Source organism: Schistocerca serialis, chromosome 2 (genome assembly GCF_023864345.2).
Source record: "Schistocerca serialis cubense isolate TAMUIC-IGC-003099 chromosome 2, iqSchSeri2.2, whole genome shotgun sequence".
NCBI classification, from domain to species: Eukaryota; Metazoa; Arthropoda; class Insecta; order Orthoptera; family Acrididae; genus Schistocerca; species Schistocerca serialis.
Window position 1 is genome coordinate 378834146 of NC_064639.1, and position 20462 is coordinate 378854607.

The 20462-nt window shown below is 39.0% G+C and overlaps 1 protein-coding gene across 1 annotated transcript in view; it reads left to right on the plus strand.

The window, feature by feature from the left end:
- Positions 1-6764, plus strand: part of LOC126457198 (piwi-like protein Ago3) — a 195987-nt gene extending 189223 nt beyond the window's left edge. Inside the window, exon 18 of the mRNA XM_050093297.1 lies at positions 4969-6764. Within this exon, the coding sequence (XP_049949254.1) occupies positions 4969-5055 (87 nt within the window). The 3' untranslated portion in view covers positions 5056-6764. The remainder of the gene's footprint in view (positions 1-4968) is intronic.
- The last annotated feature ends 13698 nt before the right edge of the window (positions 6765-20462 follow it).

A 20462-nucleotide genomic window follows, 5' to 3' on the forward strand; every position in this document is an offset into this window, starting at 1 on the left:
ATATTCTTTCGTAACATAAATGGTTTCAGTTTAAAAAGTCATTGTGGTGAAATAGAGGTGAACTGAAGACAGCAACAAATTCGTGCTGTGCTACTGTATGTGATGGTTTAATTGCTTAAAATAGAAATGCTTCTGTTTGCGATGGTTTGATAGTCAGGTAGGTCAGTCGTATTCCACCTTTTTTTCTCTCTAGATCATAGAGACAGTTTTCCATTCCAGCCAGTACCCCAAGATCCCGGGCTTTGCCCTAGAGTAATCTTTAATTAAAGTTATACATAACTATATACAAAATAAATTGTAAAATTTATAACTTACCAAATACAAAAAGGAGGATTATCGTATAAATGTATGAAATAAGTACAGGAACTGTATTACAGTTTCTCCCTCCCTCCCTCCCTCCCTCCCTCACACGCAGTTCATGGCTGAATATTTGTTAACGCAAGTATCAATGGTGATTCTGGATTCAAGCATTTTTTTGTTTTGGTTTTATTGTTGTCAGTGCAGAGGAACACTGCCCACAAAAATGAGTAGAGGGCAATGGAAGAAGGTGTGTAAAGGCATTGTGTGCTTAACACCAGAAATTACAAATTGATATGATTCTGATTTTTATTTTCAGTGAACTGGCATTTCCAAAAGACTTTATTCTAATTTTATGGGAAGATCAGAGGAATTGATGGCTTTTATGCAAAATGGATTTGTAATTAGTTTGTGTGTGTTATGCCCCCCCCCCCCCCCCCCCCCCCCATGAACCATGGACCTTGTCGTTGGTGGGGAGGCTTGCGTGCCTCAGCGATGCAGATAGCCGTACCGTAGGTGCAACCACAATGGAGGGGTATCTGTTGAGAGGCCAGACAAACGAGGGGCAGCAGCCTTTTGAGTAGTTGCAGAGGCAACAGTCTGGATGATGGACTGATCTGGCCTTGTAACACTAACCAATACGGCCTTGCTGTGCTGGTACTACGAACGGCTGAAAGCAAGGGGAAACTACAGCCGTAATTTTTCCCGAGGGCATGCAGCTTTACTGTATGGTTAAATGATGATGGAGTCCTCTTGGGTAAAATATTCCGGAGGTAAAGTAGTCCCTCATTCAGATCTCCAGGCGGGGACTATTCAAGAGGATGTCGTTGTCAGGAGAAAGAAAACTGGTGTTCTACAGATCGGAGCATGGAATGTCAGATCCCTTAATGGGGCAGGTAGGCTAGAAACATGGAATGTCAGATCCCTTAATGGGGCAGGTAGGCTAGAAAATTTAAAACGGGAAATGGATAGGTTAAAGTTAGATATAGTGGGAATTATTGAAGTTCGGTGGCAGGAGGAATAAGACTTTTGGTCAGGTGAATACAGGGTTGTAAATACAAAATCAAATAGGGGTTATGCAGGAGTAGGTTTAATAATGAATAAAAAGATAGTGCGGGTAAGCTACTACAAACAGCATAGTGAACGCATTATTGTGGCCAAGATAGACACGAAGCCCATGCCTACTACAGTAGTACAAGTTTATATACAAACTACCTTTGCAGATGATGAAATTGATGAAATGTATGATGAGATAAAAGAAATTATTCAGGTAGTGAAGGGAGACGAAAATTTGATAGTCATGGGTGACTGGAATTCGGCAGTAGGAAGGGAGAGAAGGAAACGTAGTAGTTGAATATGGATTGGGGGTAAGAAATGAAAGAGGAAGCCGCCTGGTAGAATTTTGCACAGAGCACAACTTAATCATAGCTAACACTTGGTTCAAAAATCATAAAAGAAGGTTGTATAAATTGAAGAAGCCCGGAAATAGTGACAGGTTTCAAATAGATTATATAATGGTAAGACAGAGATTTAGGAACCAGGTTTTAAATTGTAAGACATTTCCAGGAGTAGATGTGGACTCTGACCACAATCTATTGGTTATGAACTGTAGGTTAAAACTGAAGAAACTGCAGAAAGGTGGGAATTTAAGATGATGGGACCTGGATAAACTGAAAGAACCTGAGGTTGTAGAGTTTCAGGGAGACCATAAGGGAACAATTGACAGGAATGGAGGAAAGAAATACAGTAGAAGAAGAATGGGTAGCTTTGAGGGATGAAGTAGTGAAGGCAGCAGAGGATCAAGTAGGTAAGAAGACGAGGGCTATTAGAAATCCTTGGGTAACAGAAGAAATATTGAATTTAATTGATGAAAGGAGAAAATATAAAAAAGCAGTAAATGAAGCAGGCAAAAAGGAATACAAACGTCTCAAAAATGAGATCGACAGGAAGTACAAACTGGCTAAGCAGGGATGGCTAGAGGACAAATTTAAGGCTGTAGAGGCTTATCTCACTAGGGGTAAGATAGGTACTGCCTACAGGAAAATTAAAGAGACCTTTGGAGAGAAGAGAACCACTTGTATGAATATCAAGAGCTCAGATGGAAACTCAGTTCCAAGCAAAGAAAGGAAAGCAGAAAGGTGGAAGGATTATATAGAGGGTCTATACAAGGGCGATGTACTTGAGGAAAATATTATGGAAATGGAAGAGGATGTAGATGGAGATGAAGTGGAAGATATGATACTGCGTGAAAAGTTTGACAAAGCACTGAAAGACCTGAGTCGAAATGAGGCCCCGGGAGTAGACAACATTCCATCAGAACTACTGACGGCCTTGGGAGAGCCATTCCTGACAATACTCTACCATCTGGTGAGCAAGATATATGAGACAGGCGGAATTCCCTCAGACTTCAAGAAGAATATAATAATTCCAATCCTAAAGAAAGCAGGTGTTGACAGATGTGAAAATTACTGAACTATCAGTTTAATAAGTCACAGCTGCAAAATACTAACGCGAATTCTTTACAGACGAATGGAAACACTGGTAGAAGCCGACCTCGGGGAAGATCAGTTTGGATTCCGTAGAAATATTGGAACACGTGAGGCAGTACTGACTCTACGACTTATCTGAGAAGAAAGATTAAGGAAAGGAAAACCTACGTTTCTAGCATTTGTAGACTTGGAGAAAGCTTTTGATAATGTTGACTGGAATACTCTCTTTCAAATTCGACAGGGGTAAAATACAGGGATCGAAAGGTAAACAGTGGTTGGGAAGGGAGTGAGACAGGGTTGTAGCCTATCCCTGATGTTATTCAAACTATATATTGAGCAACCAGTAAAGGAAACAAAAGAAAAATTCGGAGTAAGTATTAAAATCCATGGAGAAGAAATAAAAACTTTGAGGTTTGCCGATGACATTGTAATTCTGTTAGAGACAGCAAAGGACTTGGAGAAGCAGTTGAACGGAATGGACAGTGTCTTGAAAGGAGGATATAAGATGAACATCAACAAAAGCAAAATGAGGATAATGGAATGTATGTAGTCGAATTAAGTTGGGTGATGCTGAGGCAATTAGATTAGGAAATGAGACACTTAAAGTAGTGAGTTAGTTTTGCTGTTTGGGGAGCAAAATAACTGATAATGGTCGAAGTAGAGAGGATATAAAATGTAGACTGGCAATGGCAAGGAAAGCGTTTCTGAAGAAGAGAAATTTGTTAATATCGAGTATAGATTTATGTTCAGGAAGTTGTTTCTGAAAGTATTTACATGGAGTGTAGCCATGTATGGAAGTGAAACGTGGACAATAAACAGTTTGGACAAGAGGAGAATAGTAGCTTTCGAAATGTGGTGCTACAGAAGAATGCTGAAGATCAGATGGATAGATCACATGACTAATGAGGAGGTATTGAATAGAACAGGCGAGAAGAGGAGCTTGTGGCACAACTTGACAAAACGAAGAGACCGGTTGGTAGGACATGTTCTGAGGCATCAAGGGATCACAAATTTAGCATTGGAGGGCAGCGTGGAAGGTAAAAATCGTAGAGGGAGACCAAGAGATGAATACACTAAGCAGATTCAGAAGGATGTAGGTTGCAGTAGGTACTGGGAGATGAAGAAACTTGCACAGGATAGAGTAGCATGGAGAGCTGCATCAAACCAGTCTCAGGACTGAAGACCACAACAACAACAACAACAACAACACCATTAGTTTTGCTGCAAAACTTATCTGCAGCTTTGTAGTTGCCCATTTTGTAAAATAATTCCCTTGGCATTCATCTCATTTTGAGTCGACTGCGCTGAATTGCCCTTTTTTATTATGTTGGTGTACACCTTCTGACATATTTTCTAGATACTATTCATATCATTCGACTGATTTTTCTAGGTTATTTTCCATCTGTGACGGAATTACAATCTTATTGACAAACTGTAAACTGTTTATTTCTTCCCCCGAGCTTTAATTCCCTCGCCAAATTTCTCCTTGGTTTTCTTTACTGTTTGTGCAGGGTACAGATTAAATAACATGGAGTTAGTCTCTCCAACCCTGTCTCATTCACTTTTCAGCTACTGACTCCCTTTCACGTCCTTAAACTGTTATACTGGCAGTCTCGTTTTTGCACAAGTTGTCGAGAAATTTTGCTTATTGTATTTTATCTGTGGTAACTTCAAAATTCTGAATAATGCATTCCAGTCATCACTGTTATAGGCTTTAAGAAATCAACAAATGATTTGAAGAAAAGTCATTGGTTTGCATCATGTTCCACCAGTCTTTCTTGCCGACTTTGTGTTGGAGATTAATGTAAAAATATGCTTGTCAGTATGAATTTGAGTCTGATGGTAATGATGATCTCGAACAACTCCATACACTCTTTTTATTTCTAACTGATGAAACTGCTGCATCCCTTTTCCACTGTATTCATTGAACAGTTATCCACATTAAATATAGCTTTAACATATTACATTACCCTGTTTCATTCACATGTTGGTTTCATGGTTTGTTTTATGCCTGTGTAATTTGAGTAAGTAGAAGTGTTTTATTTGTATTTCTTTTATTGTATTTTCATTAAGATCCTTCTCCTTACTGACATTTTCTTGTTATGTTGCATTATACATGAAACTTTGAAATTTATTTATTCTGTTGAAAATGACTGATTTTTTTTTTTTCTTTTTACTACAGTATGCACACAAGCTTGCCCATCTTGTAGGACAGAATATCAGAAAGGAGCCGTCTGACAAATTGTCAGACAGGCTGTTCTTTCTGTAGAATGTGGCAATCTGTTCTGGAACCACTTTAAATAAAGTGCTCTCAGGAAAAGCAAACAACACAGCACAGTGTGGTGTTACTGTTGTGAATAATGTGGAAGTATTTTTTTCTGTAGAGATATTATGATCCAGTGAAAAACTGAATATGTTGTGTGTTAATTTTAGAAAATAGATTTGTAGGGAAGTTACAGTCATACAGCTACTGTGTCCATCAGAAAATTGTGTAATATTGTGTAAAGACATACTTTATTCTATCAGACCGTGTATTTGAAAATATTAATGCACGTGAGTATGGGCAATTCCATACTGGTAACGTTTAAGTTTTGCTTCTTTTGCATTGATCAGTATTGCTGATTTTCAGTATATTCTCAACAAAATTGTTTCAGCTATCCCACAACATACTCCATTCAGGTTAAGCAGAATGCTGTGCTCCCCGTACCCTTTCATATTTTTTTTTATTATACCTCTGTGAATTGTGTTGATTCTTTGTCATAACACTTATGTAACAATTTGTATAAATAGCAGCCTTGATTTAAGGCTCTCTGTCATTATATTATAGAATTGCTGCTGTATGATTGACGATTCTGCAACAGCACTTGCAGAAAATAATGTGACAGAAATACCCAATGTATGACGTACTGAACATGACTTGCAAGGTGCAGATTGCTTAAACTATGTTTTAGTTTTTGTACAGCTGGAACACTTGTTCTGGTTCTTTGCAGTATTTGTGAAAACGAGGTCATGTTTAACATTCCACTGTGTAATTATTACATTTTATTGCTTCAGTGAAGATAACTTGTGTGACTCCAAGCTACATAACTCGGTTGTTGATTTGAAACTTGTCATATTGCTGTTCTGGGCAAGAATAGAAATTTGAAATTGTTGCAGTCATGATTTTATGTGTTTTCATTATTTTAGCCCATGTGCTTTAAATATTTAGGTTGTTAAAACTTTTAGTACATATTTAACATAACTTGTACAGTTCTTTGCCTTTATTTTATCTGTAATGGACATTGAGAATCAGTCATTATTATTTAATGCTAATAGTGCTGAGTTAAGACAATTGTCAGCACCATGAAATATAGTTCCTATAGTATTATTTCACTTATTAATGTATCATCTCCATTTTCCTAGGAACAGTTCCTGGAACCCACCTCAATTACAATTTATTGTACATAGTAATGAAAATTAAAAAAAACTTGTTAAATATATACCCATTTAATAGTGGTGAATGGAGACACATTCCATTTCTTGCTTAAGAGTGCAATTTTATTTGACAGGGTAATTTCTACTTAATATCATAAATTTGGAAGTTAACAGAGAACAGCTGCGTTGTCCACAAATCATAGCTTCCATTCCATTATGGTATGTGTGCAAAGAACTGTAAATATAAATCGTAATGACTGCTCAAGTTGTGTGCCTTTCAGATAATGGGAATCTTATTTTTAAACAAAGAATAATTTTGTCTTAAAATCTTTAAACTACATTGAAATACAGTCACTTTATCATATTAAAAATTACACCTGTTGTTGATTGACATATTCTTTATTGATTGTCAAGCACAGAGAGCAGTTCACTTTGACAAATTTACTATCAGATTTTTGATCACTTGTCATAATCTGATCATACCAAAGTCATAATCCTAAAGCTCAGGACTTAACCGGGAACTATTGTATTACTACCCAAATTCCATATTACATCCATAGCCGTGGAGCAAGCCGATCCAGGCATTTGACCGATGGCTGCGAGAATGATGTCTGATACTTCAAATCCTCTTTGCCGCTCTCCCTTGCAATAAAAGTTGAAGAATCTAATTAAAACTTGTTTCTGAACAGAGCAGGTTCGAAGAGAGCTTGGGAAATTCCGTTGTTTGGCTATCTCCTTGCACTTATCATCGTTCCATCCTTCCTTTTTGGCGAATGTGGACCTGGATATCGTGGGGTTGGTTTCATCTCTGATAGTGGCGAAGGATTCTAAGAGTTGATTTAATTCTTGCCTAGTTTCCTTCTCATCTGATGAGTGTGCCATCGTGGTGTAGTGGTAATCGTCGGTATAGACTCACTTGTGTTATCGGGTTACAAGGATAGTGACTATGTATATGTACTATTAATTCCGCTATTAATGTTAGCTTGTCTGTTAGATGTTAAATTGTCTGCTTTCAAATTTCCAGCCCATCACTACAGTCTTCCAGCTTGTTTTACTTTTCTTCTCTACTTATGAGCTAACTTTTGTGAACATTGATGGTCTTTTCTCAACGTATATTGATGCAGTTGTTTCTTTCAATTTCATCACCAGCAAACTTTTCAGTTGTTGAACTGCTAATTTCTGTTGGATTCATGTCTTGCATGTCCCTAAAGCCCCAAAGATAAATCATTTCAGCCACCTGGATTTTACTTCATCCTTAGTTTTTCGTAACCAACATTCACTGTTTTGTTTAGGTGTATGACCAGCTTATAAATTTTCAGTTGCATATCTTTTCATTGTAATCATTTCATAGTTCTTCCAAACCTGCAGTGTTCAAAATTTATCTAGTTTATTTTTATTATTCTATATGTATTTGCTATAGCATTACATTCAAGTTGTTTAATCTCCATTACTTACTCTGATAACCTAATCCACCCATGTTTTATTGTAATACCTCTTCCATAGAATTGAGTTTTGAGTAACACAAGAATGCTGACAGTACACACAATAACAATGATCCTGCAGGCAAACAGTTCTAAAATACACATTATACTGTTTTGGATTTGTGTTATAATCTTGCTTGGATGACATTTTTCCAAAAGGCAGTTTTCAGTACATTGTATCGCAGTCCAGTCTTGGAATTGCGCGTATTCACAAATGGTTGTGCATTTGTGCAAATTTCCTAGATCAAATCTGGATGCATTTTAAACTACTTAATAATAACGGTCAACCAAACAAATAAAATTGCATTCTGCAGTTAATGGTATGTACAGCCATTATGATTACTGTGCAGAGTAGGAATGTACAAACTGGAGTCTTCAGGGCATTCTAAAATGACCAGATCACAGCCCAAAACAGTCATCTGTATTTCCCTTACAAATGTGCACAAATAAAAGCGTGTACTAATAAAAGTGAACCTTATAAATAAGTTACCATGCGGTAATGACTTGTGTTATTTTTCTGATCTAATGTACATACATTACACAAGATCACTGTAAATGAACATGCTGTACAGTGGGCATGATTATGTACGTACTTTATTCTTGTATTAATATTCCATAGTCCTTGGTATGACGTAAGCTATCTTTACTAGCGTTTTCATTATTGAACATTGTACATCACGATATTCCTATTTCTCAACACGGTGCCGTATGCAGTCTGTAACAGTAGTTACCTCTCATAACCTCATCTGAAGATCAGATACCAAAGTTTTAAAAATTGAAGTTGATATAAGATGACTTCTGATCGGGTAGTACTAGTGTTGAGTTGCAGATGTTCTATGCATGGGTTTACAAGCACAAAGGGAAAGGATGTTCCTTCCTGCCCTCCCCCCCTGTGTGTGTGTGTGTGTGTGTGTGTGTGTGTGTGTGTGTGTGTGTGTGTGTTTGCAATTGTTCTGATTTGTCCACTATGTGTGATCCTAGTGCACTTTGAGAGATGAGTTATTTACATTTCTTCAAATTGTAATGAAGAGTGATGATGATCTAAACTGCTAGATTATTTTTTGTGTTTGACTAAAGTTACATATTCAGGAGCATCTATCTATTTGTATTAAATGTTTAAAAGAAGAAAAATTAGGTTTCTTATTAATGAATAGTGTGTTGTCTGGCTAAGAGAATAAATGTTAAAGGCATTTCTCATTTATTTTCAAAGACTTTGAGTATTTGTTATGAGAATATTTTTATATTGCTATTTGTTTTGTACAGGTTAATAAATTTTTGTACTTTTATACAAAACATTTGTTTTAATTAACACTTTGAAGTGAATGACACTTGGCGCTTAAATTAGCATGTTTATTTAACTGTATTATGGTTTTCAGGATTTTTTGTACACATTCGCTAACACCATGAGTGTAAGTTTGTGAGTGTCATGCAAGGATGGTTAGGGTTTCTATGTACGTCACAGGTTTTAAATTTTCCAGGGTGTAGTAAACAACTGATAGCAAAATTTGAATTCAGAAAGTTATTTAAATGCTTACTTTGAAGTATTAGATAAAAGCTTTAGCTAAATATTGTAAGGGGGAGAGCAGGTCAAGTAGCTACTTTTCTACTGCTGCATATAAAATTCTTATTGTAACACATTTCAAAAAAATAATTCAGAAATAACTCTCATAATTAACGAGATGAGTAGATCAATATTCATTGTTCAGAGGTATGCAACAACAGTTTCTGCAAGTTAATGGATAGCTACACGAAAAGGCGCTTCTCCTTAGTGGGATTTATGGAGCATAAAATGTGAATGAATATGAGAACTTATCTATTTTCTGAAGAATATATTTCTTTCCAAACAAAGTAGTTGACTAAATCTGTTAATTTCCTTAACGCTCTAAATCTATGTATAACTTTATAAAACATGGTAAATGCAAGGTAGAGGGTATTTTGTGCCAATACTACCCACTCTCTACTGCTCCATTTGTGTATGGAATGAAAAGAAAAATGACTGGCTCCGTACATATCCTAATGTGTCTTTTATTCTCATGGTACTTACGCAAGAGGAATGTGAAGGTCACTGTCAATGTTACAGTGTTCCACTAAGCATGGATCACAGTGCAAGTGTTAGATTTTCATTTTACTTCTTCTCCTCCATGGACTAGTTTATGCAGGCATTCATGGGAAATCTGCTGTTTAACCTTGCTGCTCTGTACGAATTTACTACAGAAGTATACTGCTCAGATTTGTTAAAGTAGAGCACAAAGCAGAAAATAAATTTCAAAACATTCTGTTAATAGGAGAATTGGGTAATCTTCGTGTAGAACTGCATATAACTTCTTGTAATAATAATAATAATAATAATAATACATGTTACTTTCACACAGTGAATAAGCTTTTTAATTTAAGAAAGTGATGAAGACATGAGGCATATAAAAATCCAATTGCTATTCATTGCTTTCAGTTTGGACACAAATGTGTGAGTGAAATTTACAAATTCATCTGTTACTGTCTACATATGTTAATCTTATTGTCATTGTTTGACAGGCAGAATTTACAGCACACACATTCTACAGTTTTTTTCTGTTGTTGCACACACCTATTGTATTTTCAGGTGATTGTAGAAAATGTGATCTTGATACAGTATATTGCTTTATGAGTGACTTTTCACGATATTCTAAGAATGCTCTCCTCTTCATCAATTTGTTTACATTACAACAGGCTCTACTGAACTGTACAAAACATAAATGTCACATGCAGAAACATATGGCATATTTTGGAAAATAACTGGCCATTGGTTTGTGTTTTGTTTTTAGGTATACTAGCTAGCTGATAAGTGTGTCAACAGACCCTTAAAATTTATAGTTACTGGAGTCTACTCATATTTATTTTCTGAAACAGTGTGTAAGTTTCTTTTGTTACAACCATGTGTGGCATTTGAGAGCAGAATGATTGTGTAGAAGTTTCACTGGTATCAGTTTGAATGGAATTATTTATGACTGACATTTTGGGCGAACATCAGTTTTTTCATCTGTGACATTGCCTCTGCATGAGATGCTGTTTCTTGTCCTGAAATGCCATTTTTATTGTCCAGTGCATTATCTCTTTCACTCTGTCATAGAACATGGGCAATACAAATTTTGTCAACAATTGTCATGCTGTAGTCAGCATCACTGTCATTATACAACTATGCACTATTTCCTACATCCAAACAACCAGGAATGGTTACTAACACTTCAAGGAATTTGGAGGTGTTGCCGACTTTTCAAGCTTCAGCAGTGGAATCACAAATGTATGACTGTTAAACAGTTCAGTTACTTGATCTCATGGAAATATAACCAGAAAAATATGTCTTTGATATTTACTGATTTCAATTCAGTTATCACATTAGTTTCCTACTCTTTTTGAATAAATTTACCCAGTAGCTATTTTCTGTATATATGTCTGATGTTCTCCAGCACACCTTGTTCTATTGTTTGGAGAAGAGCCATTACACTAGGATGGAAGAACTTCTCTCTGAAGTCACCACTGACAAGCTGCTCCACTCCTTCATATGACGGTGCGTTGCCAGAAGATCCAGCTCCAGGGATTGCCACCCTGTGCGAGAATTTCAAGCCCATCCCCCTAATAGTCAATCTTTCACATTCTCTCATCCATGATATCTTATTTTCACACATTACAGGTACTTGTTCATGTTTCTAACATGAATATATCTTTAAGACCAGAGCTAGATATGGGGGCGTGAGTCAGTGAAGAAATGAAACATTTAGAGTGCACATTTTATTTATTCTTCAATTATTATTAAGTGTTTTCTCACAAGGGAACCTCCCCATTGCACCCCCCCCCCCCCCCCCCCCTCAGATTTAGTTATAAGTTGGCACAGTAGATAGGCCTTGAGAAACTGAACACAGATCAATCGAGAAAACAGGAAGAAGTTGTGTGGAACTATGAAAAAAATTAGTAAAATATACAAATTGAGTAGTCCATGGGCAACATAGGCAACATCAAGGAGAATGTGACCTCAGGAGCGTCGTGGTCCCGTTGTTAGCATGAGTAGCTGCGGAACAAGAAGTCCTTGGTTCAAGTCTTCCCTCGACTGAAAATTTTACTTTCTTTATTTTCGCAAAGTTTTGATCTGTCCGTTTGTTCATTGACGTCTCTGTTCACGGTAATAAGTTTAGTGTCTGTGTTTTGCGACCGCACAGCAAAACCGTGCGATTAGTAGACGAAAGGACGTGCCTCTCCAATGGCAACCGAAAACATTTGATCGCAAAGTCATAGGTCAACCGATTCCTCCACAGGAAAACACGTCTCATATATTCTATATGACACTGGTGACGGCATGTGCGTCACATGACAGGAATATGTTGTCGACCCACCTAACTTGTACACTTGGCGAATGGGTAAAAAGATTCTTCTACCTTGCCCGATTTAGGTTTCCTTGTGGATGTGATAACACTCCCAAAAAAGTGATGAAAACATAAAGAGTTTTCACATAAACTGAAAATAAAAAAAATTAAAATTTTCACTGGAAGGAAGACTTGAACCTAGGACCTCTCGTTCCGTAGCTACTCTTGCTAACCACGGGACCACGGCGCTATTTAACTCCCACTGTCCTTGATGTTGCCTATCTTCACATGGACTACTCAGTTTGTATATTTTACTAATTTTTTTCATAGTTCCACACAACTTCTTCCTGTTGTCTCGATTGATCTGTGTTCAGTTTTTCAAGGCCTATCCACTGTGCCAACTTATAACTAAATCTGAGGGGGGTGCGATGGGGAGGTTCCCTTGTCAGCAATACTGCTATAGATGTTTAAGGTTGGTGTGTAGGAACTGTTGTGTCATCATAAGGTTTTTCGCTTCTGTAGGAGCTTTCAAGCTACATTCAAAGTGTTGTGTAGGTGCATGCTAGAAACTGAGTTGGCAACACTGCTACTAGCAAGCTTTGCTATTTTGAGATATAACTTAGGTGATAAAATGTAGTGCTTCATTTGTCATCTTTTTGACAGTTCCGTAGATAATTTACTGCAAGACATTAGATTTTATGAGTGATACATTTTTCCAACTTATTGTCATACTTAATTTATGTAAAAAAAATTTATTGTTTAATTTATCCATTTGGAACCGTATTAAAATTTAAGATTTTGCTGCCATGGGCAGTGTTGTGGTACAACTCCCCTCCCCCATCAGAGCTGGCCCTGACTGTCGGTAAACAATACAGTCTTAGACAGAAGACCCCCTTCCTCCAAATATCTTCACACTTGGTGCAAGATTATCATGAAATCACTTTTTTTAAAAATAATGCTGTCCATATAACTGATCAACATGTTTCAAAGCACAAAATTGTTTTGATTTTCCTATCAACAGGGGAGAGAATTTTTGTCTTTCAGGCCCATTGCTACAAACCACAATTGTGATTCAACCTCTACAACAGTTATAATCTCTTGCTGAGTCTTCTGATTTGAAACTGAGCATTTCAAGAGGTTCATAGGCGTATGCAAGGGGGGCATGTGAGAGGGGGCACTTGCTCTTTTTAGAATCTGGATATCTATTACAGAATTCCCACGAATGTGCTGGAATGAGTCTCTGATAATGTACTGAACTGCAGATCTAACATTGCCAAGCATGACAGAAAATACTGTAACTTTAGCAATCACCTCCCCCCCCCCTCCCCCCCGCCCCATTCCCTCCATCTTTTGTGGGGGGGGGGGGGGGGTTGTTTCAGCATCGTCTGCAGCCAGGATGAATAACAGAATGGGACGAAATATTTTCCAGTCATTTCTCTGTTGCTTCTTTGTACTGCTATTATCAAGCTACAGAAAGGGACAAGTCAAATAACCAAGCACGCAGGTTCCCAGCATATCCTAAATATGACAGCAGTATATATGCTCTTAATCAGAAGAATGCCTTCATTTAGTCTAAGGATGTTAATAGTCAATTGTACTGGCAAATTTTAGGGTGTTTTTGTAAGACTTCTGACTATCATTTATTCGTATATTGGCCCTGGTTTCACTCAATGTAATTGTAGCTTTCAAAACGTTTTGTTGAACATGTTACAACAGTCAACATAAAAAAATAGAAATCATGGAAGTAATGAAATACATTCATTCGCATGATCAGATGTAAAGTTTCGTTGGACATTCTGAATTTAATTGTTGGAGGATTTAATGTCAAATTGCTGAATTAAAATGATGGCATTAATGTTCATATAAATAACATAAAAATCTGTACTTTGCCTATGCTATTGAAATATGAATACACCTTAAAAATACTAAGCTCTCAATTGTTTGAGGTGCTGTCAGTTTTGTGTTACTTCTTTTCAGATTTAGTTCATGAAGCATGACAAGTGGTTTGGACCCACTGAATCATGCTGTCAGTTTTGTGTTACTTCTTTTCAGATTTAGTTCATGAAGCATGACAAGTGGTTTGGACCCACTGAATCATTTATATCAGAAGCCATAATTTAAGAATCTTGCCCCATCTTGGATAAATTTTTGAGTGCCCAAGAATGGATAGCATCACTTAGTCCAGATCCATTTCAACACTTTAGTCAAAGTCTAGTGAATGGTTCTTCGAGAAACCTCGGAAACAACAATGCAGAGCTCATCGAGAGTCATATGCCGATTCTGAAGCACGATTTGTTCAACCTTTGCGATTGTGTCTTCGGGAACTTGGCAGTCTCTCGCTTCTTTCCTTGTAATGAATTTCAGTACGACCACCCACAAACTCTCTACATCACTTGCCGACATTTTGGACATCCGTTCACAACTTTCCTTATACATCCGTCAAATGTCGATCAGTTTAAGTTGTGGGGTTTTTTTTTCCCTCAAAAACTAAATAAATATGCTAACTTCCCACCTGGGGGTAGTGGCTGAAAGCAGGTATGAGGCCTGTCTAAAAATTATCCGACCTTTGGCCAGAAAAAATATTTCGAATATCTGACATGGTTGTGACCCTAATCAACTTCCAAGGAGACACCTTGTGCTTGCACACACTTAGCACACCAACCATTCCACTGCCGGAAACACCTCTGGAAGTCTTCGTTTTGAATGGTGTTCAGCTCTGTCGTCGTGTTCCACATTATCTCTTTTCTACTCTCAAAATGGGATCCTTTCAGTGGTGTCTTCAATTTTGGAAGCAACCAGAAGTTGCAAGGAGCCATGTCTGGAGAGTTGGGAGGTTGGTGAATGGCTGTAATTCCATATTTGGCCAAGAAATTTCGAATCGAGTGGGATGAATGTTCGGGGGCACTATTGTGATGCAGTTTCCAGTTTTTTGCCATCCATATGTCAGGTCTTTTGCGCCGAACTGCGTCACGGAGTCGCCAGAAAACATCTTGATAGTACTCCTTTGTCACTGTTTGTCCTTCCGGTGCATATTCGTAATGCACAATTCCACAGACATCAAAGAAGACAGTCATCACCTTGATTTTGCTTTACAACTGGTGCACTTTCTTCAGCCTTGGAGACTCGGGATGCTTCCATTGCGACACCTGTCTTTTTGTTTCTTGGTTATACCCGTACACCCATGACTCATCTCCAGTTATCATGGTGTTCAGAAACCCAGGATCAGTGTTGCTGGTGTCCAGAAGGTCCTGTGCAACGTCAAAACAGAGGTCTTTTTGTTCTAGCAACAACAACTTGGGCACGAATTTGGCAGCCACTCGGTGCATGTTCAGATTATCATGCAAAATTGCATGTGCAGAATCTTTACTCACTTCAACCTCTTGCACATCTTAGAACTACCTGTCATCACCGAATCTTGCACCCCATCAACAACAGCTGCACTCCAACAGTTTGAGGCCCGCCAGAACGCTGGTCACTCTCAGCTGATGTGCGGCCATTTTTGAATCGGTTGAACCACTTCTTAATTTGAGTTACACCCATCGCATCTTCCCCAAACACCTGTTTTGAGAATCACCAAGCTTTTTACCCAGATTTGATGCAGTATCTTTGCTCAACATGTTCATTCGTCTTGAGAGAATCGATAATCCGACAAACACGTTTTGTAGCACCTCACTCAGCGACCGACAGGCAGTGACTGACGCGCTGGAAGGCGAGGCGAGGACAAATGTCACGCATGTTCATTAAGGTCTCTTCCTTTACTGTGTACAGTGGCGCCGCGCTATCGTCTCTGTTTTGTGTGCAAAAATCAAAGGTCGGGTACTTTTTAGACAGACCTCATACATTAGAACTGGCTGCCAAGCCAAGTCTGAAAGTTCCAGCCGATATGCGGTAGTTTCTGTAGAGAGTGGAAAGGGCAAGGAGAAAAAAAAAAAACAGTGTGGCCAACAGCCACGCAAACAGTTTACCTGCAGCCCCAGTGCTTTGGAGACCTACACTCCTGGAACATGCAGTAGATGCTACTGGCGCCGGATCATGCAAATTCACACGGAAGATGCCGCAGTCGCCACCGAAAACAGCTTGCTCTGTGAAAATCAGCGGCATTTCACACACGTCAGTACCCACAAACAAAACTTATTTTTACAAAGAACAGAACTTTGACAGAAATTGACGTGCTTCATGTAATAAGACAACTTGGTATTAGTTTCCCCAAAAAGTTTAGACACACTGCAAGTCAATGCCGTGTGATTATCCAAATGAGAACGATAAGCGTTAGTGGCTCATCATGCAGATAACAGCAAAAACAACCAGTGAAACAGTGCTACAGTCGCAGTGTTAAGACAATCTCACCAGCTGTTTATTACAGACAGAAATACCAGATGTACATTCCTGGTAAATTTTGATTCAGAAATTTGTGTTTTTCCATGGTACTTGTGCACTGAACCAACATGAGTCACTTGCCATAACTTGACACCGGTAAGCAACACATGCATCAAACGGTTCAAATGGCTCTGAGCACTATGGGACTCAACTTCTGAGGTCATTAGTCCCCTAGAACTTAGAACTAGTTAAACCTAACTAACCTAAGGACATCACACACATCCATGCCTGAGGCAGGATTCGAACCTGCGACCGTAGCGGTCTCGCGGTTCCAGACTGCAGCGCCTAGAACCGCACGGCCACTTCGGCCGGCTAACACATGCATCAAACGTACAGTGAACAGGAGATCTCATTACATTTTTGTCCTGTTTTAATGCCAACGTGGAAGTTCGTCATCGCTGATATCATCAGCCCAATCATAGTAGTGGACTTTCTAAGATTTTTTGAAGGTGATTCCAGACCTGGTTAACGGCTATTAAGTGAGTGCTAATATAAACAATTTTCTACCTGTCATGTCAACCATGCCAGCTCATGAAGAGTATGCAGAGCCCACCCGAAGATATTCGCAGCGCATCCAACAGATGCACAAGTCTCATTCTTCAGGAAATGCGGACTGCACACGTATGCGGTAAGAAGCAACCCATTTCTTCCGCTTCTGTATCCATGACAGGTGAATTATATGCCATCTCCAGTGACGCCATCTGTACACAGTTACTGAATGAATTTCCTTGCGCTGACAGACCCGGTTAAAGCACAGGGAAAACACTGTCACAGCATCACATCAAGGCCATATCCAGACAGCCTGTATTTTTTCGTGCATGTCGCATACCTCCAGAGAAACCTGCAACAGCACAAAAAGAAATGAACAAGATCTTTGCAGTAGGCACTGTGTCGGTGTTGGATAGCGACTGGCCATCTCCCCTCTGCATAGTGGAAAAGAAATATGATACATGGACATTCTGCAGCGATTACCAAGCATTAAATGCTCACACAATACCGAACTGCTATCCAGTAACAAACAGTACCAATTTTAACAATGCCATTAAGGGTGCATCTCTAATTAGTGTTGTCAGTAGTGCTAAGGCGTTCTCACAGCTTACAAAGGCCAAAGAGGACCTAAAGCCTTCACACACCATTCAGACTATATCATTACTATTTTATGCTGTGTGGATTAATAATTGCCACACAGATGTGGCTGAGATCCATGCACAATGTTTTATGTGATCTCCCATTTGTCTTTCACCACCTTGTCGATGTTTTGATTTTTCCTAATTCCTAGCAAGAACATTTACAACGTTTGTAGCAACTCTTTCAATGGATTGAAGATTTTGGTATCTTGATTACTGCACGGGGACATGTGTCTGCAAAAGCAGAGGTTTCTTTTCTGGGCTACAAGGTCTCCTGCACAGGATTGGCACCACTGCAATAAAAGGTTTCAGCTATTCAAAATGTGCCACACTATACAACATACAGAAACTTTTGGTTATTTATTGGCATGGTGAACCTTTATCACTGTCGTTTATCACATGTTTCAGTTGTGCAACAGCCTCTTGATCTGCTTCTCACTGGAAAAACACTTCTGGCAACAAGAAAATTGAGTGGTCAGTGGAAACATCTAAATCATTCGAAGCTGCAAGGCAACACTGCTAACACATCTGAAGTGCAGTGCACCAATCCGAGTGTTTTTAGATGCCAACCCAGCATTGGTCATTGCCTTACAGCAAGAGATTCACAGATCTGGCAACCCATGGAATTTTTCTGTAGGCATGTTACAGAGGCACTACAGAAATCGAGTGCTATGGATAGAAATCTTCTCGCAGTCTACCTGCCCATCAACACTTCCAACTTATTTTGAATGCCAAGACTTTGCATTGCTTACAGACCATTACTTCTATTTTACAGTGGCCAGCTGAACTTATTTCCCCACACCAGTGCAGACCTGCAGAATTTATGTCACTATTTATAATGGATTTTGAACACACCAAAGGCAGAGACAGTACTGTGGCTGATTGCCCTTTGAGAAATATAGCCAGTATGAGAATGGTGGTTTGGGTAAAGATTGCAGATAGCCACCTGACAGCCCCACTGATTCAACAGTTCATCCTCAAGGGAGCACCTACCTCACTTCACCTGACATATACCAGTTGATGAATCTGCAGATGAAATGTGGTGTCACTACAGAAGTGATTGTTTAAAGTCTCTAATGCCACAGAGACACCACCAAGAGATCTACAATTCCATTCACAACATGTCACACTCTGGCATAAAAAAAAAACAGTCTACTTCTGGCACGTAAACTGGTCTGGCCAGGTGCCAAGAAAGACAACTGGATGGAGACTCCTTCCTGTGTTTCATGCCATTTGGGATTTTCCTCTACTGATGGCATGTTTTGCACATACCCACCTGGACCATATAGGGCTCTTACCATGTATAGGCATTCATTGTTGCCTACTAACAATCGTTGACCATTAAACCAGGTGGCCAGAAGCCATACCTCTAGCAGACGTCATGGCTGAATCCATTCCAAGGCAAATGCGGATGTCTGATCATCTCGCCATTGCATTCCTCTTACCACTACCACAGACCAAGGCCATCAGTTTCAAGGATTACTATTCTAGCGACTTAGCCTTTGTGGCAATCACCATACTAGTACCACAAGTTACCATGTGGCTAGTAATGGCATGGTTGAGCACATGCATTGCTCACTTAAATCTCAGGTACCACAAAGAATCTTGGATTGATACTTTGCCGTGGGCAGCTCTGTCTCTGGATGGCTGTACGTAACAGATTTGTCCTGTTCTCCAGTGTTCGGCGAAGAGCTGTGAATAACTGTCAATTTTATCACAGTGTCTGTACCAGCAGCCTAGTTGTCCAAAGACCACACTGGTTTTCAGCCAAAAACTAAAGCTGTACATCTGAGAACTATACACACAAAACCCGCAATGCCGCAGATGGCACCCTGGACAATATCATCAGTTCATATTCCAAGAATTGAACAGATCAGCACATGTGTGGCTGCATTCTTACTTCTGCATATTCTGACCCATACGAAATGATATCAAGAAGAACAAACACTTTCACCTCCCAAAAGGGTGGCATGAATGGGACTGTTTCAACTGAGCGACTTAAAACTGCTTTCATTGACAATTCAGCAAGGGAAGGCTTACTGGCACCTGCACAACAATCACCAGCGGTCATGGCGCCCTCTGCTCCGCAGCTGGTAACACCTGCAGCAGGAGAGACAACCCATTCTGATTCACACCCTTCTACACTTGCAGCGACACATGCAGCCAGACACGTCAAATGCCAGTTCCCAAATGTCCCTAGCGAGCTAGGCTTTCACACAGATAGAAAGTGGAGGGATGATGTTGACCAGCTGACTGATAATCAAACTGCACGTGATGCCCATGTGCTTAACTAATCACAACTGTTTAGTTCGATTGCTCCCTTCTTCCATCCATGGTTTCTTCGAGGAAGGTGCCCAGCTTTGGCCTCACTCTAGCAGCCTGCCATGGGCATGAGTTTGTCACATCACCCAAAGTATTCAGAGGGGGCATAAGAAAGATCACGCAAAACATGCCATTAGTCTAAGATGTAGGCTCTACAGCTTTTCAGTGGAGGAAAGCTACTACAGCGACTACAACATCGACAGCTTGACTATTTGCAGTGCTAAATGTTGTGTGAAGTGCTATGTTTCTTTTAGTTTGCTTTTGCTTCTTGTCATGTGAAGTCATATGTTACTAGCAATGTACGCAAAGTGTATAAATCCTTAATAAATCATTATTATATTTTACGCTATATTATTTCCTCATTTTCAGTTGGTTACATCTTAAGCCCTGCAACAACACATAACATTACACATGCAACACAAATAAATTATGAAATGTTAACGTCTCCTGCTGCAGATATATTAAACTTGTCTTCTAATTAAAAGAAGATGCGTATTTTTTCAAAAAACGCGTTTCGTTTTATTGAAATAAAAAGTCCGTGGCCTATAAATAATGACATTTGCAATGATGCTTGCTTTCTGGATCAAAAAGAGTTCATTACAAAAGATGGTGATTTTACTT